The sequence below is a fragment of the Miscanthus floridulus genome, chromosome 1 (genome assembly GCF_019320115.1).
Source record: "Miscanthus floridulus cultivar M001 chromosome 1, ASM1932011v1, whole genome shotgun sequence".
NCBI lineage: Eukaryota > Viridiplantae > Streptophyta > Magnoliopsida > Poales > Poaceae > Miscanthus > Miscanthus floridulus.
Window position 1 is genome coordinate 130,832,538 of NC_089580.1, and position 23,033 is coordinate 130,855,570.

The following is a 23,033-nucleotide window of genomic DNA, read 5'->3' on the forward strand; positions in this document are numbered from 1 at the left end:
TCCATTGTTAATATTATTACAGAAATAAGGGTGGAAAGAGAAGCTGTAAACTAGAAGCTATGGAAGTTATTTAAAGAAATATGAAAGTTCATTTATAATAATTTCCTAGAATATTAGTCCTCTAAGTATGATTCGCTTCCTTTATTAGGCCTTTTCATTTTACAAAAAACTTGCTGGTGATGTTAAAAACTGCCAACATGCATCCCATGTGCATCTAACGGTGCATGCACAGGGGGCATATACCTTTGAGGGCAAATTTTCTGCATCCGGACATCTATCACTTTTGCTAACGTCTTTGCTGGCCTTCTCCGCCTCCACACCTCTCTCTAAGTACTTCATGATCCTCTTCAATGTTAGCTCCGAATAGTGGCCAAAGGTGTTACCAGCTGTTCTCTCAGGAGGCTTAAGAATACCTAAATTAATTAATTAATTGGACCGCAGAAGGTGATGGAGGATATCTCCAGGATCTGTAGCCTACAGGTACAAATAGCATCGAAACTAGGCAGCCGCACCAAATTCAGCAGATACGGCGTCACACGCTAAGCACGCAACGGGCCTGTTCGCTGGTTGGTGCTGGTGCTGGTTTGGGCTGGCTGGTGCTGATTTTTTGTGAGAGGAAAACACTGTTGGCTGGTTGGTTTGGGCTGGCTGAAACCAACAAGCGAACAGGCGTGATTTGGCCACTATATACTCGAGTGCTCGTAGTACTCGTTAGGCCGGCCACCCAAAGTCCAACCCCAAAGCCGTGGCGAGGAAGACGAGTGAGGCCAAAAAGTTCCCTGGATCTGATACGTCACGGCACATGAATGAATGGGCGTTCGGCTGGTATGTTTTTGGCTGATTTCGACTGATTTTGGATTATTCAATAGTATTTTGTGAGAGAGAATAAGCTGAAATAAGCTGAAACAAGCGGAGAACCTACCAGCTGATGTCGTCGAGTTGGCATCACCACCCGCGTCACAGTCCATCGCCCTTTTCCTTCCTTCCGTTCCGTGGGACGCAAGCGATTAACATTATTAATTAGCTGCCGATCGGCAGTAGAGCAGTCAGCAGAGAGGGTTCGCTAAATCCAGTCGCTGGCCGACCGAACGAACCAGGGCCCAGGGGTGTCGCGACTCGTGCGTCACAGTGGGCGCGGACCCCTGTTTCTTTTGGATGAATCTGATTCGAGTTGTAAAGTAACGAAGAACAGGGAATTGCTGGACCCACCCACCCGGTAGTTCCCATCCAAACCACTGACTCCTGTCCGGCACCGAATAATCAATCAACGTCACAATATTTTTCCTGCAAACATATCAAGGCAGCACATGGAATTACGAAGTCTATATTTATCGCTGGAGATTTTCAGTATTCTAAATTTCTAATACGTAACACATGCTTTATGTCAAGTCAAGGGTGTTTCGCTGAAAAAAAAAATTACTTCAGACTTGCTCGTAGTCGTAGTAGATCCAAAGCCTCACACGGAAGCCAGCTCTTTGAGCATTGGAGGGAAAAGAAAGGTTGTGCGCGCGCGCCTCTTTCTCGGACGAACAACTGGTTTGTGATGGACAGGTGATAAACTTTTGATCGCCACTACTCGTTGTCCATACGCAAATTCTATCCACTAGCAAACTGAGCCGAGCCCCAGGCCCTCTTCGTTTGAACTTATCAACTCGGTTATAGTATTTTTTTTCTCACAACAAAACAGTTTCGGTCGACTTTAATACCAGTCGAATAGGTATTTGACAGATGACACGGGTGGCTTCTTTCAGGCTCTTCTTGCCATGGCCACGTATAATCAGCTTGTTCGCTTGTTGGTTTCAACCAAGGCTTATCAGCCAGCCAACAATATTTTTCTCTCACAACAGACCAGCACTAGTCGGACTTATCAGTCCAGAAACCAATCAGCGAACAGACCGAATATAATATGATTGTTGGTCTCATAAAATGAATGATTTTGATTGTTAATATTATATATTATCCCCAAAATCATCTCTAATATATGCCCAGAATCATATATAGGATTATTAATCCTGCCATCACGGTAGGAGATTAGCTTAACACGCAACCATGATCCCCAGCCCAGGTAGGTGTCCATGTCCTGATTGCACCCATCGCTTACGAATACCACCACTTTTTTCCTGCGGGTGGAAAAAGGCTGGCGCACTTGCCGAAAGTCCACTAATCTACTGGTGCGTCGCGATGGCCTGGCCGGCCATGTGGTAGGCTGCCGTAGCGCTGTAGCACTCTGCTGCCCTGGTGCGCTCTCCGCTCGTTGCATTCCATTCCACATAGCAAAGCAGAGCAGAAGCAAGGGGAGAAGAGAAGGAAGAAGAGAAAAGAAAGAAAGAAAAGCAAAAGCAAAGGTGAGCGAGACCTGGATTAGTTGGGCTTGGCTAGCTAACCCCGGAAGAAGAAAAGCCTCCGATTCCTTCCTTCCCCTCCCTCCTCGCCGAAAGGGAGAAGAAGGATGGACAGCTCAGGGCTGCGGGCTCCGGCGCCGATTCACATGGCCGGGGGATGCTGCGAGGACTGAGTGAGGACTTTGGATGGGTGTTCGTCTCTGTGGCGTCACACCGGCCGACAGAGAGAAGGGGATAGAGAGTCAGAAAGCCCGGCCGGTGAAGCTCCATTCCGTGCTTGCTCAGGTAGGCTTGTTCCTTTGCTTGGAAGGTGTTTCTGCTGCCTTTCTTTCTTGGTGGTGCACTGTAGCTATTACTATTTGTATGATGAATCTGATCTTTGTTCTCCGTGCCAATATACTGACTCTGGGTGACTGATTGATAGTTTGTTGGGGATTTGGTATTTGATTTTTTTTCTTTTTAGAAAATATAGGTTCGATTTGAAATTGTGCCCAAAGCAATGTTTTGATATGGTTCCATCATTTTTTTTAAATTTTTGTGTGTGTATTTGGAAGTGTTTGGATCGCCCTTTGCCCTCGTTTAGGCTTAATTGATTGATTAGCCGGATTGATTGAACAGAGATTTATATCGAGTAAAGACAATAGAAATAAAATTGGTGCCTGACAGCCAGCTGTTTGCATCCATCCCCCTGCTCTGATCTTGCAAAGGTTCTTGTTTTTGCGCCCTTTGTTATCGCCTGTCGGAACCTAGCTGATGAATTATTCTCATTCAAATACAGTAGTCATCAGGTGCAGCTTGCGCCGATCTCTCTCATGAACTGAGCAATCGGTAGAAGAAACAAAAGGGCCATTTCGGCTACAGAAAATAAATCATCAGAAATGGGAAGACGAGGCCACAGGCGGTCTGCATCACAAGATGAGGACAATGTGGGCTGTGTGTGGGGCCTCATGCGCATGCTTTACTTCCGCCGAGATCCCAAACTCTTGCTGGATGCAAAGCAATTGAGTGGGAGGCATACGTTCCGGGAGGTCAGTGGTAAGTTTTCTTCACTAACCAGTAATCACAGTTTCCATGACATTTTTTTTACTAATAGAGAGACTAGGGTAATTCTAACAGTACAGGCATATCAATTTGAGCTCCACTTCTTCACTAACCAGTAACTTACAGATGCTGTAGCTCCAATAAATTCACTTTGTCATCCATGAAAATGCCACAAGATATGCTACTAGTATATGTTTGTTTGCATTTTTTCGGTTACATTGGTAGGGTTGTTCCAGCATATTACATTGATAATCCATAAGCATGGCCTGCAAGATAGCAACATGGATTTGATTCATGAACTACTCCAGTCATTGCATTGATTTTTAAAACTAAGCAAGACCAAACATCACATCTGATGTGTACTGATTTAGAATTAGCCAAAATAGTTCAGGAAAAAAACAGTGTGCAGTACTATTTTTGTATCAACTTGGGTATTGACGGATAACTGTTCTGATGATGGGCCATTATTTGTGCAGAGAGGGGGCATTCAGCAAAGTGGCCCAAGGATTTTGACGAGATAGAAGAAGATGGTGTAAGTTGCATGAACAAACAAGTAGTTTTATGAGGAGCAAAGCAAACCCACCTAATCATGTTTTTATTAGTTACCATAATCTAATTTATTTACACTGTGGTATTAACAACTTTGAAGACCACATTTTTTTTAACCAAACAAAGAAAGTAAGAAGTATATCTAGTTTATGAATGGTGAGGCAGTGAACCACCAATTGTGAATCAGGCTCGTTATCTAGGACAGTATGTCAATTCATTACTTGAGGGACCTCATCATCAGAACTAGCTCAATTAATTAAATTAAGTAGCCGATACATTCTGTCACATCACAATATACAATTTTCTTCAACATACAAATGCATCTGAGCGTTTTACTGTTTCTCATTCAGAACATAGAAGAATGCACTTCGCAGAAACCAACAGTCAAAAACCTTGTGGAGGATGAATTGGGAAAAGTAAAGCTGCTGAAGAAAAATCCAAATGGTGAGGTTCAGAGAAGATTAGCGGACCTGGGAAATGATGTCTCTCTTGATAGGAGTTCAGAGCATACAAATAAATCAACAGATAACTCGTATCACCAGGCAGGAATCTCTACGCCTTCAACTCCATCAATGGATTCTGGGGTTTTGAATTATGCTGAAGAATATGATCTTGAATCTGTCCTGGTGAATTTCCTAGGTGAAATATATAGTTGTCACAATGAATGCCCACACAGTGATTGCAAAAATAAGAATGAATTGTGTCCTTCACTGAAGGCCCTAATCCATAAAAAGGTCAATGAATTGAATAATCTTCCTCGCAATATTGGCTGTGGGCAATCTCAAGAGGGTAATGATGATAAACTATCTGACCAGAATAATCTTTCTAACACCATGGCAGCCCAATCCAAACAATTCAAGGATGCATTGGAAATACTGGGTTCAAACAATGAACTTTTCGTGAAGCTGCTTCAGAAGCCAAATCCACATATAGCTGACAGTATCCAAAAGCATGAAAACAGTAAGGTAGCTGCTGGATTAGAGCCCAATAAAATTCATGGACAGACCAATTTTGTTGGAGGAAGAGGAGGCTCAAAGCAGCATCCTTTGGCTACAAAAGAGCAGGCTAAAGAGAGAAAATATATGTTCTTCTGGAGGAAGGGTAAATCAAATAGAAGGCAGATGCTTGAGGCAACTGACGCAGCTCAGACTGTTAGCAAAATTGTTATTCTGAAGCCAAATCCAGAAAGAGGGATTAATCAGAAAGCAGCTACTGCAAGAACTTTACATCAACAGCCTTGTACATCGCATGCTCCTGAATGCAGTGGAAGGGAAAACTCAAAGTTTTCAATTAAGGAAGTCAAGAAAAGATTCAGATTTGTGACTGGTGAGAGTAGAAGAGAAAGAAATTTGGCACCTGCAGAGGACCTTCAAGGAGACCCACATAAGCTCAAAGATTCTGTTATTGCAATTAATAAAGATTTTAGACATCTCCCTGGTAGCTTGGCAAACAAGTCTGTGTCAGACATTAAGAATGACATCAAACCTTTCATCAGCAGTAAGCAAAAGCAGCAAAATGGGAGCATAAGCGAAATCAGTAGCGATATATTAGCACCAAAAGGCACGTCTATCTTCTATGAAGAGGCCAAGAGGCATTTAACAGAGATGCTAAAAGATAATGACTGTTCTGTAAACTATCCAGCAGTTCAAATCTCAAAATCCTTGGAAGGCATACTTTCTCTTCCTCATGGCAATGTGTCAAGCCCTAGGAGTAGCCTGAGGGGAAAGGATTACCTTGACCCCTCACCTGGAGAAACAGATGTTTATGTTGCATGTGAGGTTGAGAGAGAAGAATGCACACAAGAGAGAAGCCAATCACAAGAGGATTTAGGAAGCATTGCTCGCTGTACTAGTGCAGCAGTTGATGATCAGGTGACAGTTCGAGAAGGATATTACACGAATGAAGCACAAGAAGGTAATTCATTTGATGCTATGAATGATGCATGTTTATTCTCTGAATACGAATAAACACAAGAATTTTGGACAGGACCAAAACATGCTCATAATGAGCCAGGCACTCTGTGTATTGAAGGAATTGACAAATTCATTTGCGGCGAAAACATTTGCAATGAACAGTCCATTCCAGCAGAACAAAGCAGAGACGGTGTATATCAGGTACGCTTAAGTAAATGCATATTTTTCTTTTTGTGATTATTTTTTCTAAATGTCCCATGTTACATAAAGGAAATACTAGAAGAAATAAAACGAGGAAAAGAACATGTTAAAATGCCCCTGACTTCTGCTGAGGTCATAGTTGAAAAATTGGGGCAGCAAGAGCCAGAAACACCAGAACCAAGAGCATCAACCAAATTAATCTCAGATGTTTCTCCTGAACAAAGCGATGAAAAGCAAGAGAGGCCCAGTCCAGTATCTGTTCTTGAGTCATTCTTTGAAGATATTGGCAGTCCGGACTGCATAAATAAGAAAGAATGTAAGTTGAAGCGGTAGAACTTACTTAACATTATTCAGTTTTACTGATATAAAATAAAATGCTGAACATATCTGTATGGTTAATTTTTTAATGGCATACAGGTGAGCTGCATGGTCTCCAAAGGACCCTGTATTTTCCAGATAATGAACCAGATGTTCACGTCCTTTGGGAGGACAAGGGTGTCAGGGTGGATTACATAAAGTTGGTGCTAGAACTCTCAGAGTTGTGTGCAGAACAAAATTTAGAGGTATGGTACCTAGAGGATGAATTAATCAGCCCCTGCTTGTTTGAAGAACTACAGAGTCAGGGTGATCACACGGATGATCTAAAGCTTCTGTTTGACTGTATCTGTGAAGCTCTAACAGAGATCCAAGAGAGATATTTTAGACTCTCTTCTTGGCTAACTTTTCTAAAACACGACATACAGACAGCTCCAATAGGAGAAAACCTCATCACAGAAATTGATAGATATGTTTACAGGTATATCCAATATAGTCTTCCAAGTACTCTAGAGCAGATAATTAAGAGGGATCTGGAAGTTGAGACGTGGATGAATATTAGATCGAAAACTGAAGAGATTGTTATGGAGATCTGGGAGTTTGTATTGGATGAGTTGATAGATGAGACTGTCTTTGATTTGTGGATTTGAAGTTCTGATTAGATCATGGTGCCTAGTGAGTGAGTATAGTGACTAGGATACATGAGTTTTCGTGCTGACAATAACCAATTCTATGCGGCAGAATAACATGATGGGCTACTACTACTAGTCAAGTGTGTAACTACAGTGGAAAATGGTTCTCGTGGATTGAGAACAAAAGTTTAAGTTCAGCAAATCTCCAGAGTTGTGCAGTTTGTGTGGATGCAGTTGGGCACGGTCTGTCACCAGAGCTCACAGCCATGCCTCTGAACAGCGAAGTGTACAGCAGTCTGAAGCGCATTGCAATTTTCCTCTTGCCCATTCAGATTTGAGAGTTTGTGTGCATATGTGTGATGCGTACATTTTTCAGCGGGATCAGACCGCGCTTATTGTATATGTTTGTTTTGTGTGTAAATGTGCAAGAAAATAATCATACGTGATTAATCCAATGACATGTTTTCTGTATGCTTGACCATTATTTCGATCCTCATGTTGATAGATATAAGCTTTACTTATCAAGTTATCATTCACATCTGCAGTCAATGATTTTCTGCTACTCAAACCCTGTAGGGAACGGATAAAAAAGAAAGAACATGCATTACCCATTGCTATAACTGAAACTATGCTCCTACTTGCCCACATCTCCACGCCCCCACGCTACTTAATTAATGTATTAAGCCCTAGTTTACCTGCCCAGATTGAGTTCAAACCGCGGAACAAAATTAACTAATCTACACGATCACCCGCATCAAAATTTACTTGCCCAGATTGAGCCCAGCAAGCAACCTCACATTGGAATTTTACGCAACGGAAAATTGGCCTCTACAAACCGAAAATCTCCGCGTCTCACAAGACGATCCGAGGCCACAGAGCTCTAAATGCCACTCGTATTTGAAATTCTCCAACCAACTCAAATGCTGCGATCAGAAGAGCAAGCGCATCGGGGACGTGGGGGTGTGGGGATTGTTCCACTCACCTGACAGCCTGCGGTCGGCGGTTCGGCGCGAATTGGCGACGAGCATGACAAGTTCCACAAGCGTGCTATATGAAAACGGAGGAGTCAAATGCTAGGGGGAAATGACCATTCGATCTCCCCCAAACTTTTGCCAAAATGTGATTTGCCTCTCCCAATTGGAAAACTGTTTTTTTTTTTGGCTCATTCGTCATTTGAAACTATTCGATTTTGTCCCCTTTTATTCATGACTGCATGCCATCCTCTGGGAAGATAAATTGGACTATGTTAGTTCCAATTTTTTTTTTCGAATCACACACTCACTCTTACGAATGTATGCACACACTAGCTTATATTAATTCTAGTCGGGAGAGGTCAAACTGACTTTTAGAAAATATTATGCAAGGATGGATCCAGCCCATTTGGCCAAACAGGTAAATAGCCTACAGGGGGTTTTCTTGAAGTGGCCTGCCCATCTATGGCAACAAATTTTCTTTCTAAATTTTCAGTTTTTATTAGGTTTAATCACTGCACATAACAAACGAAAATGTTTGTTTGCTTCCATAAAAGTGTTGTTTTAAAATTCCGTACTTGTTTCTCAACTTTAACCATTAATATATAGGACTTTCCTCCGTTCTAAATTATAAGACGTTTTAACTTTTATATATATATGGCATGTTTGGATCCACGTGACTAAATTTTAGTCCACCCTTTTCTCTGCTACTAAAATGACACAAATGTTAGCATCTCCGCTAAACTAAGGGCGCCCCCCCCCTAAATTAAAAAATGGACCGCTCCTCTGACGCCTCCGACGCGGATTGTCGCCGCCAACGCCTGCCTTTGCCCCATCCAGCACGGCGCACCCACTCCCACGCCGCCGCCGCCGCCAACCCCTGCACGACGGGTGCTACCACCGCGACGAAGGAGGCCCCGACAGGCGCTACCACCGCGACGAACGAGGCACTGGCGGGCGCTGCCTCCGCACTGGGTGAGGCTTCGGGCCGCAGCATGGCGGTGCTGAGGAGGCGCGGCCGTCGGGCGAGGAGGCGCAACCACGGGGTAAGGAAGAGGGGCGACCGCCGACGAGAAGGCACAGTAGCCGGGCAAGGAAGAGAAGCAACCGCCGGCGAGGAGGTGGGCAGCCAGGTGAGGAGGCATGGCCGTGGGCGAGGAGGTGCGGCCACGAGCGAAGAGGAGCAGGGAGATCCCAGTGTTGGTGGTGAACAGGGGCACATCCTCACTCACAGTTCAAATCCATGGATTAAACTGTCTCCTCGTGAAAAATCTATAGCGCTGAAAGCTTTGATCTTTTTTTTCTTTTGTTCCTGACGTAGAAGTGTATCCCTTGGTTGGATTTGTTGTTGCTTTCTGATGAACCATGGCTTAATTGGCTTGCCTTCTGGTAGCTGCAATCAAACCCAGCATTGAATTGGCTAACCTCCATGTTGGTATTGATTGTTGTTGTCAGGTTAGTTGATTTGAGATGCGGATCAACATATTCATCATGTTGCTCTACAGCTACATTGTGATGGGGAACTCATGGTTGTTTGTGGATCAACATTGTGCTTTGCAACGGGAAGGTAACTGATAGATGAATGAGTCTCTCTCCTGTCGCCGTCTAGGTGTTTTGTGGCTTTGCTTCAGTGGGCATTGGTTTGAGTAATTTTCCCTTTGTTGTACCGTGTTGCCTGTAGTGGCAGATCACTGGAGGCGATCCTGTTGGGCCTATCCTTGCACTCAGTTCATTGTCGGGTTCATGCTGCTGCTACTGCTACTGCTGCAGATCAGCTTCATCCTTGGGCTGTAGACCAGGCGGTACAACCCTCTAATCCCCGTTGCCACGTTGCGTCGATCAGGGGCGAAGCCAGCTCAAAACTAACCCTGGTGCACCCTCTATCAAATATAAAGGAATATGTACAATTTTAAAGAAAATACATGGAAATTTTGAGGTACATATTAGTAATTTTTCGTTTTACCGTGGCGCACGTGCACCAGGGAAAGCCGCTTCACCCCTGGCGTCGATGGTGTGAGCACCAGCAGGAGGAGGAGCAACCAGCAGATGTTGTAACTCGTATTAAGGAAGCTGCTAAAAACTGCATAGTGTTGTGAAATAAAAGGAGTATCTTCTAGCCCTGGTTGTTGTTAAAAAGTCTAGAGGTTTGTTCTCACTCATACAATATATATGCAGTTAACAAACTTAATACGCATGGAATTAAATGCATTTGTTACACTATGTGATGGCTAATGACCAAAACAAAAATTCACTGATGCAGTGTGTAGAGCAGCACAAAGCAAGCATGTGAGGAGAGGTCTTAATCATGCTCAAGCGCTGACAATTCCCCTTAATTTCTTTATCAAAGCATGTCAAGCCTGCGTATCCTGGTTTCGAGTGAGGTCCAGCTAGCTTGGATGGGGTGGTTGGGTGTGCATCTGTCCTCTTGGTGATGTAAAGTGGGGCAACTTCCAGCAGAGCGCCAACTGGTGATGTCTAGGAGGTCTCCCCATAGGCAGATGGTGTCGCCTTTGATGTTCTTGTGATCAATCCTCACCAGTCAGTTACCATATCCAGGGAGGTGCAACTCATCCCTAAGGGCCTGAGGTAAATATCTTTATCTGTAATTAGTCACATTGAACCATTTATAGTCTTTTTCTGAGTGTAAACTAGCTAACAAGCCTATTTATTTATGCTTGTAGAGAGTTCCTGCTAGTTGTGTTTGGCTGGCAGGGAAGTTGGAGGATACTCCCAGGAAATCAAAGCATAGTATATTTGTCTTCCACAGAATGGAACGGGAGAGAAAACTTATTAATTGAATTCTTAGATGTCTTTTCAAAGGTATATTTTGTTCAACTCAACATAGTTTCAATTTCTTCTCTTGGGAAACGTCAGCACACTTTTGGCTTGATATTTATATCAGGAAGAATTTAGAATCATTGCTGCTCGTGGTAAACCTGTTCTACTAGGGATTCTTGACTTATTTTTTTAGGTTTTTTAAGAACGTAGCAGCTGCATTACATTATTTTTTCAGCTAGTTCTTTTGTATTATCTTCATAAGGACATGATTTGCTAGACAGAGCGATCTAATCTAGAAAATGTAGTATGTTGGATTATTTGTTAGTTTTCTAACATGTATGTACTGACCTTGAGCGTCCAAATCGCATAGGGGATTCACAGTAAACTCAAAACATTTTTGTTGGTCCATTTGGTAGTCAATACATATTTCCCAAGTTAATATTCATCTCTTAGTCTTGATTATAACAAGGCACGAGGTAGCAACTGGATGCTAATGGTCTACAGTCCAGACTGGTGATATGAATACGTGGGCCATTTGTAATACAGAATATAACAAGTGAACTTTAGTGTGAATATTTTATTATTTTTTGCGCCCTCTTATAGTTAGTCATTGTTATAAAAGAATATGATTAGCAGTAGATACTAAAAATGAATTGCTGGATATGATGTTAACAAACTTTCAACTATATTTCAAAACCATTGACAGCCTTGATAAGAGCAGGTATACACCTGGAGCAGCGCAAATTTGAGCTGTGGCTCCAACTGACTACCGCTGATGGTTTGCCCTGATCTCTGCCCTGTTGTGTTGCTGCGCTTGTAGGCAGTGGGATCAAATAAATCAAAGCTTTTGCTTAACTTGTATATGCAGGTCATCCACTTTGTTTTCAGATCATTAAGTTTCTGCTATTTCGTGTAAAATATACGGCCTTTCTAATGTGAATTACTTACCCTGGTTTTGATTTAGTGATACATGTGTGCACAATATTACAAGGATTTAATGTCTTATTAACTGCTCTTGGGGACATCATGTAGTGGTATGTTTATTCCTCGATCCGTGCTAGGAAAGAGACTCCAGGACTCAATGAAGAAGCTGATCCTTAGCCTCAACTATGCGTAGAAGGTTCTTTCAGCCCACCTAGCATCAATTTCATCATCTCCTTTGTTGTCATCCATGAATTTTCTGTGTCCTGATCTAAGTTTGTGTTGGTACTTACTGGAGCCAGGGATCTTGTCCTATCGGTAGTGGGTGCTCTGAACACATGCTCTACCTAGGTAAGGGGATTCAAGGGTACATCCTATGCTAAGAAGGTGGAGGTCGAGCCTAAGGTGAAGCAGCTGTACATACAATTCACTATCATCTTTGTTCGTTCAATCTGCTAATGCCAATAAGGTTTGTCATAGATGGATTCCTGACTTGTACAGTATCATATAACTATTTTGACCACACAAAATATTTTGGTTACCCATGCCTTTAATCAAAATCATGATGCATACAAGACATTTCTTTTTATATGTTATTAGCTGAAAAATACATAAGATTCTATAGATTTTGAAACCCGTAGCAACGCACGGCCACTCACCTAGTAGTCCCTAAAGACCCAAACAGGGTGACTAAATGGGTGGCTAAAGGGATTAGTCAGTTAGTCCCTTGGGTGACTAAAGGGGACTAAAGGGGCAAAAAGACACCTTCTGCCCCCTCATTAACGGACTGTAGCCCATCAACCAACGCACGCACGTGCCACCATGGCTCCCCTGCGCTGCGCAATGGATGTCGTTGTGTTCCCGCAGCCGCCCGCGCCGTTCCTCGACGAGGACCTCGATTCGACGAGCTGGGGTTGACTGCCGGTGGGAGCTGGGGCTGACGGTTTGAGCTGGCGTAGATCGGGACGACGGGGGAAGACAAACGACGCACGAAGAGGACCTGGGGCGGCGCAGATCGGGACCTAAGGAGGCTTCCAGCGCAGAGGAAGATGACCGGCGTGGAGGATGACCGGGGCGGCGGCCCTCTAGATCTGGCGGAGGAGGGTGCGGGCGGAGGAAGGCCGGGAGCTCCAGTGAGGTCACAGGGCGGCGCTGGTCATCTTCTTGATGCTAGTGGAAGCGCACGGTGGCGACCTAGGTCCTAGCGATGCGGAGGAAAGAGTCGGGCGAGCCTGCGCGGGTGGGGTGAAACGACGAACAGAGAAGATTGTGTGGAGCATTTTGGTCTTTGTACAATAGCTTTAATGACCATTAGTCTGTCCATCCAAACAGGGTAGGGACTAAAGTTTAGTCCACTTTAGTCTAGGGATGAAAGAATCCAAACAAGCCCATAGTGTATATAGAAATACATAGCAAAAGCAAAATATTTAGAAAAATCAAAACATCTTATAATTTAAAATGGAGGGAGTACAACTTTATTAGCATGCATATTGCTAACATGGAATACTTCTTACTATCATGTATTCATGTTGCTGTGAGCAATTTGATGGGCAAATACTCGGCAAGAGGGAGAGAAAAAAAGGAAGTCTTATATTTTTCATTGCTTGGCAGGTATCTCACTGAATGAAGACCAAAACTCAACTGTTAGGCATTCAATTTGAAAAGGAGGACATATTGTTTTGTTGGGATAGTTAGTACATCCAAATGTGTATACATTTTATGCCTATATCTGTTTTTGTTATCAAGGAATCAGGCTCCTCCATCTCATGCAACTAGAAAATTATATTAAGTATATATACTCCATATGACAAAAAGTCCCACAAAATTTAGAAGGATTTGTGAATCGCTCACAACTCTAACTACCGGGAGGGTACATCAAAACGAGAGGAGAAAACAGAGATCGCCACAACATCAAGCATAACGCATCGCCATGCGAAGCTGCAATGCTGCATAGATGATTATTGAGCGTATCTAAAGCATGCAGGAGTTACTGTGCTTCCATCCGTTGGCAGCGAGCAACCCTGGCTCAAGGATCAGCGACATTTGAAGCCATGGCAAGCTATCAGGACCATGAGGAGGATCACCACGATGATGACGGCGAGGCCGATGGCCAGCCAAATCTTCTTGGTACGGTACCATTTCCTAGGCGCGCCTAGCTGTAGCTGCCTGGAACCACGGCCCTGCAAGGAGGAGAACCAAACAGTCTTACCACGTCGCTTTATGTTCAGTACCTGTCTGACTTTCTTCGAAAACAAAAGTACTTCTATGACACAGGTATGATGCCACTGAACAAAAACTAAAGTGACTTCTGGTGTAACTTAGATGGATAGATGTTCCCGCTTTGGCAAAAGGTACATTGATCACAAAACAAACTTCAAAACTAAATAGAAAGAACATTGCCATATGCAAAAACAGAAGTTAGATTTCATACAAGGTTGATGCACAAACTGACCAACTCCTTCAGGAGATACTCTCACCAGTTCAACGTTGTCCATCAGGATCAGGATGTTTGCAGACTCAGGAACCAGGACCTTTTCACCTTGGACAGGCTGCAGATTCCTGAATAACGTTGAACACTTGTGATCATATAAAGGAAGGCCAAGGAATCTGCCGGCCGTCACAGCTTGACCGCGTGCTGGCCGGGCGGATCCATCGAAATAATGCATTGAGCTACACGTTTTATATGTATATAAGTACAGTTAAGTTAGCAGGGCACATTACGAACATAACAAACATATGCGGACAAGTATAGGGATTGTGGTCTCTTTTTTCTATGTCAAGTTGTTAACTTTGCATGCATACAAAGCAGCTAAAATCTTTGCTGTTTTTCTTTTTCTTTTAGAGACCATTTGAAGTGTAGTAATTTCATAAGGATCAGTTTAATTTAAAAACAAACAGAAATAAAAGAAAAAAAAATCCAAGGATCAGTTTAATTTAAAAACAAACAGAAATAAAAGAAAAAAAAATCCTTCTAACCTTAATCCCGGTAAGAGAATCTGGAAATCTTTTTTCATAGGATCCACTCATTTTGACCCGTATGCTAGAATCTGGAAATCTTGGGCTCTATCAAGTTCCGCTTCTTCATGTGGCTGGTCGCACACGACAAATGTTGGACGGTTGATCGGCTGGCAAGGCGGGGGCTACCACACTCGGCACACCACTATGGAGGGTCGGTCAAAACGTTGAGAGCCTCTCGTCCTATGAATAAGATTGGCTGTCACACCACAACCGTGGTTAGTGTGATCTCGCAAGATTACAAGTCTGTGTACAACCTTGGTGTATGCAAGCACCGATAGCAAAGAGGTATGCAAACCTCACTAAAATCTAGGTTAATATTTAAAGCAAAGCGCTAATACGACCTAAACTAGGCTAAGCACCAACAAGTGGGCACCAACTAATTCTTTTACTAATTGCACCAATCTTCTCTTAAGCACTTTGATGGCTAGAGCACGTACAAGAGTATATGCCTCAACACTTCCAGTAGCTTGTCCAAGCTCTAACACCCTTTAAATGGTGGGCCAAGGGGTATAAATAGGCCCAAACCAAGAAACTAGCCGTTATGTGAGTACTGCATTTCTCTAGTGTGTACTGGAGTTATACAACAGAGCTTTTCTATGCCAAAAGCTAGCTGTTGCTAGCCATAACGTGAGCACTAGATTTCTCTTGTATGCACTGGAGTTTTGTACCAAAGCTTTTCTGTGCCAAAAACTAGATGTTGGACTAAAGGATGTCAACCGTATTTCCTGTGATCACCGGAGTTTATGAACAATAGTAATAGAGAAATCTGCTACACTATTCTCAGCCCAACATAATGTTGTATTTTGTGTATAACTTTTTTCTTTGAACCTCGATTTTAATGATCTTGGACTTGTTGAAAAGCTAAGAAAAAACACTACAACTTTGAACTGATATCATATCAATTTGAGTAGATCCAAAATCTTGAGATAAGACCAATTCATTCATCTCATTGTCCCAGCTCTGTTGGGCCCTTAATGCCTTCTATAAATTTGTAGTTGACAATGTTTTTATGTGATATAATTTAGATGCTCAAATATTCATTTTAAGTTATCAGGATTTGAAATTTAACTTTTTTACTTTTTCAAAGGGTTTCAGATGTCGGCATTGTCTATATAAAAGTTGTAGCCCATAATGAGATCTGTAAATTTGTAGTTGGCAAATTTTTAATTTGATATAATTTAAAGGCTCAAATACTTATTTTAAGTTATCATATTTTAAAGTTCAAAATTTTAATTTTGTTGATAACCCCGGATGGAGAAACGATCTACACAAAAGCTGTAGTGCTAAGTGAGATCTAAAACTTTCCCACAGAAATTGTTTATTTGAGATTATTTAGAAGTCATGTAATCTTTTATTAAATATTTGAGCTTATAAATTATGTAAAAAATAATAATTTTCAATTGTAAAATTGTAGACCGCGTCGGGCTCTATAATTTTGATATAAAGTTTGTCTTGATTGCATTTCATATGAAAAAGATATGAATTGTTTTGTTAGATGAGACCACCTGACATATGGGCCTAGTGAGGCAAGTAGATCAGGGTAAAGTAGACACACTGCTAAACGTAGTGTCCTCCCAACCAGGTTTTGTTTGGCTATTTGTATCCACCTCAATACATTAACACACGCGTATTAAGATGGATACGGTGAACAAGCCTCTATGTGGATTGGGGTGGATTAAAGTATAACAAAAAAGCCCTTAATAGCAAGTTATCTCTTGGACTGTCATTGCCTGATCTCGAAATTCAATTCGCCGTGTTTCCAAAACTAAAACTCTGTTATGCACGTGTTTAATTTAACTTTTTTTTAGCAAAACGTGTTTAATTTAACTGGATGGGGGGCTTTGTGCAGCTTTGCGTGCTGCGAAAAGCACAGTATTAAAAAGATGCAAGACGAGTCGTTTATAGCCATTGAACATTTTGATCCCTTTTTACTCATCCTCGTGTTACCAAGCTGTGATAAGAGGGCGAGAGCTCAAAACAAAAGGACGATCAATCTTCGTGAGAGGGCGACTTCGGGCCTCCCACCTGACGGCCTCCCGCCCGCCGCCGCCGGCGGCACCGGCCGCCTCCCAGGCGACGGCGCCCCCACCCTGCCCTCCCCCCTCCTCCCCCTCCACCTCCCCTACCCTCTCCACCACGGGTTTCGCTGGATCTGGCTTCCTGGCGCCGCCGCGGGATCCATGGCCGCCCGCGCGGATGCCGGCGTCGGGAGCTGCCGCCGCCACTGCCAGTGGTGGACCCGAGCCCGTCCCCACTGGATCCGGTGCTTCGGCCCCTCAGCGGCCCTCCACGCAACCGTTGCCGTCGAGGTCGGGCTCCGCCGCCACTCCGTCCACGCCGACGTTGGTGCCGGGCCACTCTGCTGCAGCCTCCACCGGCGTCGAGCCCGCCCATGCGGGATCCACGGGCTCAGCGGCCACTCCGCTGCCACCTGCGCCGCCCCCGGCGCCGACCCCAGAAGCAGCCACAGTGACCGCCACTGCCTCAGCCGCTCCACCGCCGCCTCCTCCCGTGGGGCCCGCGCGAACGCCGACCGGGGACGAGGACGCCGCCAAGGGCACCACCACGACCGCGCCGCTGGCGGCCGAGGGGGCCACCTATGGCGCTTCGTCCCCACCGCCGCTGGGGCTGGATGCGTGCAGCGCCGCGGACACGACCGGGCCCTGGGGTGCCGTCACGGCATCGATGGGCGCCTCAAGCTCCTCCCTCTCGCCGGCCGCGGCACCATTCTTCCCCGGATGCTCTTCGGGAGGGCGTTCGAAGAGCCGGCGGTGGGTGGACGACGACGAGGAGGAGACCGATGACGATCAACCCGCGACATACCTGGAGGCCGCTCGTCGCCCGGTGATGCCGGCCTCACCGTCCCCCGTGCGCCGCCACACTCGTTCAGCCGCGGTTTTGGGGCGCCGCGGAGCAGGGCCTTTGCACGGCTGTGCTGCTACTGAACGGGGCCGACAGGGACATGGCCGTAGGCGGAGGAAGCGCAACCGGCCACGCCCGCAGCTGGTGAACGGCTTGCCTATGCGGCCGGTGGACGGCCGTGTCCCTGCCCGCCAACGACTTGGCCGTCGTGGACGGGTCTCCGCCCCCAACAACGATGGGTGGCGTGAGATTCTCCCCCGGCAGGTCTCGGGGTCTGCTGCTGCTACCTCGGCGGGGCCTCGCCCCAGCCAAGGGCAACTCTCGCGGGTCAAGAAGATCCCGGCAGAGCTACACGACAGATGCTTCAACTGCCTCTCCTACTCGCACCGAGTAGCGACTTGTTGGTTGCCACGTCGTTGCCTGCGCTGTCGCGGATTCGGGCACCTCGTCAAGGACTACAGGCGAAGGGCTGCTTCGACCTCGGTGGCGGTGGGTGCCGACCTGCCACGGTATTCTGCTCGCGTCGACCCTACGTCCTCCCAGCACGCGCCGCACGGCGGTGCGAGGGGTACCGCATCGGAGGCCGTGGGTGGCGCCGGTGGGAGACGACGACGACAACATCGGCGACGCAAGACTAAGCCGAAGGCGATCGGCACGGGTGCACCTGCCGACCACGCTGACAGGGCACCTACTTCTACTGCTGCACTGAGCTTTCCCGAGCCAGATCCGGTGGCGCTGGCGCTGTGCGTGAGTGCGGGCCCCCCCCCCCCGCATTGGTCATCTCTTTCGACCTGATGCTGGAGGAGCTCGCTCGTCGTGAGCCGGCCAATGAGAGCAGCAACACCTGAGTGTCTGCCTGCTACGGCGGCCCCTCAGGAGGTTGAGGCACCGGTGGCGGACACCGGTTCCCCGACGACGGCTGCTCAGTGGATGACAGACTTGTCTCTGATGTCGCTAGTGCAGGGGCCGCCACAACTCACGCCACCACGAGCGGGAGCACCCGGCGTCGTAGAGGGTTCCACCACCCACAGCGACGCGACGCCCACACCACGCGAAGCTGCACGACGTCTCGCACGGTTCACTGAGGAGGTGCAGCTCAAGAGAATGTCGTCTCTAATCGCTAGCCCACCCAGGCAGAAGGTGGCAACCAAAGGGCAGCCCATGCCAAAGCGGAGCAGACGGATCGCCGCTCAGCCGCTGGCGCACATTCCGACCTCCAAGCGGGGCGAGGTGCTCTTCATGCGGAGGATGGGCTTTGCACCGCCGGCAGGTCCAATCTCATCCGCGTCCAAAAGAGCTTACGACGACTTTTTCGCAATGAACTGGACGTCGAGCGAAGTGGAAGCACTGGACGAGCTGTTCCCGGCGACCACTGCGACGATTGGTACAAGGCTCTTCACGGATGACGGAGCAGAGTCGCGCGGCCATTAGCGAAGACGCACAGCTCCGTAGGTGACCGCGCTGCTCGTAGTTCGGTTGTTTATTTTTATGTAATATCAAAGTTTGAAACAATCTCCTAGGAATGTCCAGTCAAACTGTTAGACCTCCTATGGCGCTCATTAGTCATTAGATGCGTGTCGTGTGTATGGTTGGATCCCTCTTCTTCTTAATTAAAATGATACGTAAATCTTTTGCGTATTCGAGAAAAAAAAAATAAAAGGACAGGAAAAATCAAAACACATACACATTCACTGTTCGTCAGACACTCTGCATTCTTGCAAGCTAGGGCTTACATTTTCTCTAGGTCAGCAAAATCACCCTACTAACGCTACAGTCACGTACTCTTCTTTTGCAACTTCTCCAACAGTCATCTAAAACCTTTGCTGGGAAGCTTCAGTGCAGGATGAAGAACTCAGGGCTTCAGGTTGTCACTGAATTTCCTAATCGACCTGTCGACGAAAAGAACATCATCGATCCATGAAACAATGTTGAAAGCCAAGCTCTCCAAAACCCTTGAGTAGCTCTCCAGGATCGCTTGCCCAACATCCTGCAAATTTGTCAGTTCATTCATCAAATCAGATCAAGAACATAATTTCAGTGCAGATTACTATGCCTTTGTCTGTTGAGTATGATGATTGATGAGCAGATGACTAAAAAGAAGATGAAAATGCCAACTAGTATGACCCTGTGTGCTTGCCAATGTGATTGGACAGTTTTGGGTTACCTTGTTGAACTGAATCTTGCTGGTGTCCACGGTGGTCTGCGACAGGCCAGGGAAGCGGTGCTTGATGCAGAGCAGGAGGCTCTCGGCCCTGTTCGCCAGCGTCACGTTCTTGTCGTCGTCGGCGGCCGCGAGCTCCTTGACCTTGCTCCACGGCAGCTTGCCATGGCTGCCGCTAGCCTTGCGCAGCCACACGTACATGGCGGCCTCCACCCGGTCGGCCATCGCCAGTGCGTCGTGCTCCGACGAGATGTCGAGCGTGTCGAGCAGGAACTCCGGCGAGAACTTGTCGGCGCCCAGCATGACGCGGTACACCGAGTCCCCCACGCTTGCCCGCCCACTCTGAACGAACACCATGATTTTATTTACCCAAGGATTTCAGCGAGGAGAGAGATGTGTACACCTTCGTTTCGTACCTTGGGGAGCACGGCCATGAACGACTCTGGCACCTCCATGTCGCTGAGGACGCCGCTGTTGATGGCGACGGCGGCCTTGTGGATCTGGTTGGCGCAGTCGCGCCTCTGTTGAAGGTCCTTGCGCGCCTTGTCGGTGAGGCCGGCGTCCGGGACGCAGGGCACCGGCAGCCACCACTTGTCTTCGTTCCGGTGAGCCGACCTCCTGAACGACGATGACATCCTCGACGACGACGACGAGGTGACCGAGCCGAACGACCTCGTCCCGGCGTCCGCGTACCAGAACTCTGCCTTCTGGAAGCTGTCCAGAATGTCCTGCACCGTCCGTCGCGCATGATCGGGATCATCATTCATCATTGCTGGCTGAGACCAAGCAGAATCAATGGAGGGAGCAATGATTGGGATGTGATCTTACGATGAGCATGGCGTCGAGCTTCTCGAGCGCGGGAAGGTTGGTGTAAATGTCCGATCTTGGTCTGGTCTCCATGATCTGCACGAATCGATCCATCGTGATCAGCAATAATGTCGATTCTCGATTGGAAGAGAGACGACATTCCTCAAGTTTCTTGGAAGAACTGAATCTTTCAAGAACGAAGTAATCCATGGATGGAATGGATAAACATGATGAAGCGCAATGCAATGCAGCACCTCAACTTTGGTCCCATCAGGCAGGGTCTGCGTTGACGGGTAGAACTCGACGATGTAGTCGCAGACGGAGAGGAGGCAGTCCATCTCTCTTGTCCACATCGCCTTCTTCCCCGCCGGCAGCGGCTCCAACTTGTGGCAACTCCCGAACACCGTCGCTGCGAAATTAATACCGATCCAAGGACATGTTAGCCCTTGTTTAGTTCGCGAAATTTGGATTTTGGGGCTACCGTAGCACCTTCGTTTTTATTTGACAAATAGTGTCCAAACATTGACTAATTAGGCTTAAAACGTTCGTCTCGCAATTTCCCACCAAACTGTGCAATTAGTTTTTCTTTTCGTCTACATTTAATGCTCCATGCACGGGCCGTAAACATTCGATATGACAGGTACTGTAGCAACTTTTTGGATTTTGGGGTGCAACTAAACAAGGGCTTACTATAGTACCGACCGATGAAGATGCATGCCAGAAGCTAGCCCAGTACACGAAAACGTTCCGAGTCTGCTTGCTTACCGTAGAGGTTGGTGATGGCGTTGGAGATGGCCACGGCGGTGCAGACGCCCTTGCCGCCGCCGGACATGTCCTCGCCGAGCAGGAGCTTGGAGAACCTCTCCTTCACCAGCTCCATCTCTGCGCGCACATGCCAGGTCGAGTTAAGAAAAGACGCGACACGGTGATCGATCTGTACCAAGAACATTATGTATTTACGTACCGTCGTCGGTGGAGCGGCGGTCGATCACGTCGGCGCGGGGCTTGATGCTGAGCCGTCTGAGTGACTCGGCGGCGGACGCCGGGGACCGCCCGCCGATGAGCTTGGCCACGGCGGCGGTGGGCTCGAACGGCCCGCTGTGGTCGACGTCGACGCTGCTGCACTGCTCCGAGAAGGACGTGGACACGTCGGACACGGTGCGGCTGAGGTTGCCCCCCGCCGCGTCGACGAGGCTCCGCGTGGACGGCGACGAGCAGCACCCACCGCGCTCCCCGGCCTCCGAGCTCCCGTCGGACACCGAGACCGATGAGCTGCTGCTGTCCCTGTCCATGGCGTCGCTTCTTTGCTCCGCGCCTTCGCCTTCCGCCGTCGTCACGCTTTCAGACCAGTTGGGCACTGCACGGAACAAAGGAACACGAGATGGCTTTATAAGGGCCCCGCCCAGCTGCTGCAATGGACACGACAAATCCATCGAAAGTGGAGAAGCCAACGCACTGCTAGAGATAAATTCGCAGGTTTAAATTCGAAACTGCCGTGTCGTCTGCCTTATATGCTATATTTTTTTAGCCAATAAATAATATTTTTCTCTCACAATAAATCAGTCAACAATACTTTCAACCATGACTTATCAGCTAAGTGAACAGAACAATTATTATTTTCAAAGTTTTTGTGAGGACTTAGAGAGACAATGCTGAGGAATTTGGCGAAACGCCCCTGTTGTTTATGCACGAGCTCCGCTGCTTTTGAGGGGATTGTGATTTGTGAGGCGACGATGGCATGCAGGTAAAGATGCAGCAGAGCAGTCGGAAAAAGGACGAGACGGCAAAAAAAAACGAAACGGCTAAAGATTCAGACGCCTTTGCTTTTGAACCTTCTTTTAGACGCAGATGCAGCAGCGGTGCCAAAAAGAATTTCATCGAACAGTGCGACGGCGCGTGTCAATCTCCTCATCATCTCATCTCACAGAGACCCAGCCCAACCCAGGTGGAAAACAAAATTTGCGAAAACATGGAAAGAAACAAGCATGCCTCTGGTAACTGCAGATGCTCGGCTCGGCTGCTGCAAAGATGGAATGAAAGGGGCGCTAAAGATGGCAAGCAAAAGATTGGCCCTTTCTCACCTTTCCTGACGCCGATTTGATTTGATCTGATTTGGATTCCTACTACGCCTGTGACGAGCAGGTCAGCCCTTGGCAGTTGCCATGCATTGGCTGGCCAGATCTCTCCGGAGTCCAGAGTTGTCCCTCAAAATGCTCCTGCGTCAAACAGAAACTCCTCCCTGCTCTGATAACGCTCCTCTAGCTTTGGCAACTCTGTCCTTGATTGATGAAAGGAAAAGTGATGATGAGGCGTTGAGAGGTAAAAAAAGGATGCGTTGTCTTGAACCTGGCTTGGTTTTGTTGTGTGTGTCTTGGGCATGGAACGGATAGTAGTAGCCTGGCCTTGCCAGGGGAGACATTGGTGGTTTATTGTTTTTTATTTTTATTTTATATATATTATCAGGCGTGGAATGGAAGTGAATGTCTATAAAAATCGCGGCAAGATTACGGTTGCTTCAGGAA

At 46.7% G+C, this 23,033-nt stretch overlaps 3 protein-coding genes across 3 annotated transcripts; 2 read left to right on the top strand and 1 right to left on the bottom strand.

Annotated features, from left to right (window-relative positions):
• Positions 1-2,178: 2,178 nt before the first annotated feature.
• LOC136541449 (uncharacterized) lies at positions 2,179-7,477 on the top strand. Its single transcript, XM_066533343.1, has 7 exons — positions 2,179-2,627; positions 3,121-3,377; positions 3,860-3,915; positions 4,283-5,846; positions 5,919-6,046; positions 6,116-6,362; positions 6,464-7,477. The coding sequence occupies exons 2-7, from the start codon at positions 3,221-3,223 to the stop codon at positions 7,009-7,011; spliced, it is 2,700 nt and encodes an 899-aa protein (XP_066389440.1). The 5' UTR covers positions 2,179-2,627; positions 3,121-3,220; the 3' UTR covers positions 7,012-7,477.
• Positions 7,478-16,877: 9,400 nt separating this feature from the next.
• LOC136463203 (uncharacterized) lies at positions 16,878-18,974 on the top strand. The gene is made up of 2 exons (XM_066462224.1): positions 16,878-18,290; positions 18,420-18,974. The coding sequence occupies exons 1-2, from the start codon at positions 16,878-16,880 to the stop codon at positions 18,972-18,974; spliced, it is 1,968 nt and encodes a 655-aa protein (XP_066318321.1).
• Positions 18,975-19,203: 229 nt separating this feature from the next.
• Positions 19,204-22,742, bottom strand: LOC136493633 (rop guanine nucleotide exchange factor 3-like). The gene is made up of 8 exons (XM_066489736.1): positions 22,593-22,742; positions 21,476-21,868; positions 21,277-21,393; positions 20,766-20,920; positions 20,533-20,607; positions 20,121-20,432; positions 19,708-20,046; positions 19,204-19,530 (listed from the first exon to the last, which is right to left on the bottom strand). The coding sequence occupies exons 2-8, from the start codon at positions 21,801-21,803 to the stop codon at positions 19,396-19,398; spliced, it is 1,461 nt and encodes a 486-aa protein (XP_066345833.1). The 5' UTR covers positions 21,804-21,868; positions 22,593-22,742; the 3' UTR covers positions 19,204-19,395.
• Between the last annotated feature and the right edge of the window lie 291 nt (positions 22,743-23,033).

What these genes read in the sequence shown, in the direction of transcription:
- LOC136463203 (XM_066462224.1), top strand. Translation starts at nt 16,878, where the DNA reads ATGCCGGCGTCGGGAGCTGCCGCCGCCACTGCCAGTGGTGGACCCGAG. An exon ending in CGGTGGCGCTGGCGCTGTGC is followed by an intron (nt 18,291 to 18,419) that starts GTGAGTGCGGGC and finishes GCGGCCCCTCAG; the next exon opens with GAGGTTGAGGCACCGGTGGC.
- LOC136493633 (XM_066489736.1), bottom strand. Translation starts at nt 21,803, where the DNA reads ATGGACAGGGACAGCAGCAGCTCATCGGTCTCGGTGTCCGACGGGAGC. An exon ending in CCGCCGCTCCACCGACGACG is followed by an intron (nt 21,394 to 21,475) that starts GTACGTAAATAC and finishes ATGTGCGCGCAG; the next exon opens with AGATGGAGCTGGTGAAGGAG. An exon ending in CGCCATCACCAACCTCTACG is followed by an intron (nt 20,921 to 21,276) that starts GTAAGCAAGCAG and finishes TTAATTTCGCAG; the next exon opens with CGACGGTGTTCGGGAGTTGC.
- LOC136541449 (XM_066533343.1), top strand. Translation starts at nt 3,221, where the DNA reads ATGGGAAGACGAGGCCACAGGCGGTCTGCATCACAAGATGAGGACAAT. An exon ending in TACGTTCCGGGAGGTCAGTG is followed by an intron (nt 3,378 to 3,859) that starts GTAAGTTTTCTT and finishes TTATTTGTGCAG; the next exon opens with AGAGGGGGCATTCAGCAAAG. An exon ending in ACGAGATAGAAGAAGATGGT is followed by an intron (nt 3,916 to 4,282) that starts GTAAGTTGCATG and finishes TTTCTCATTCAG; the next exon opens with AACATAGAAGAATGCACTTC.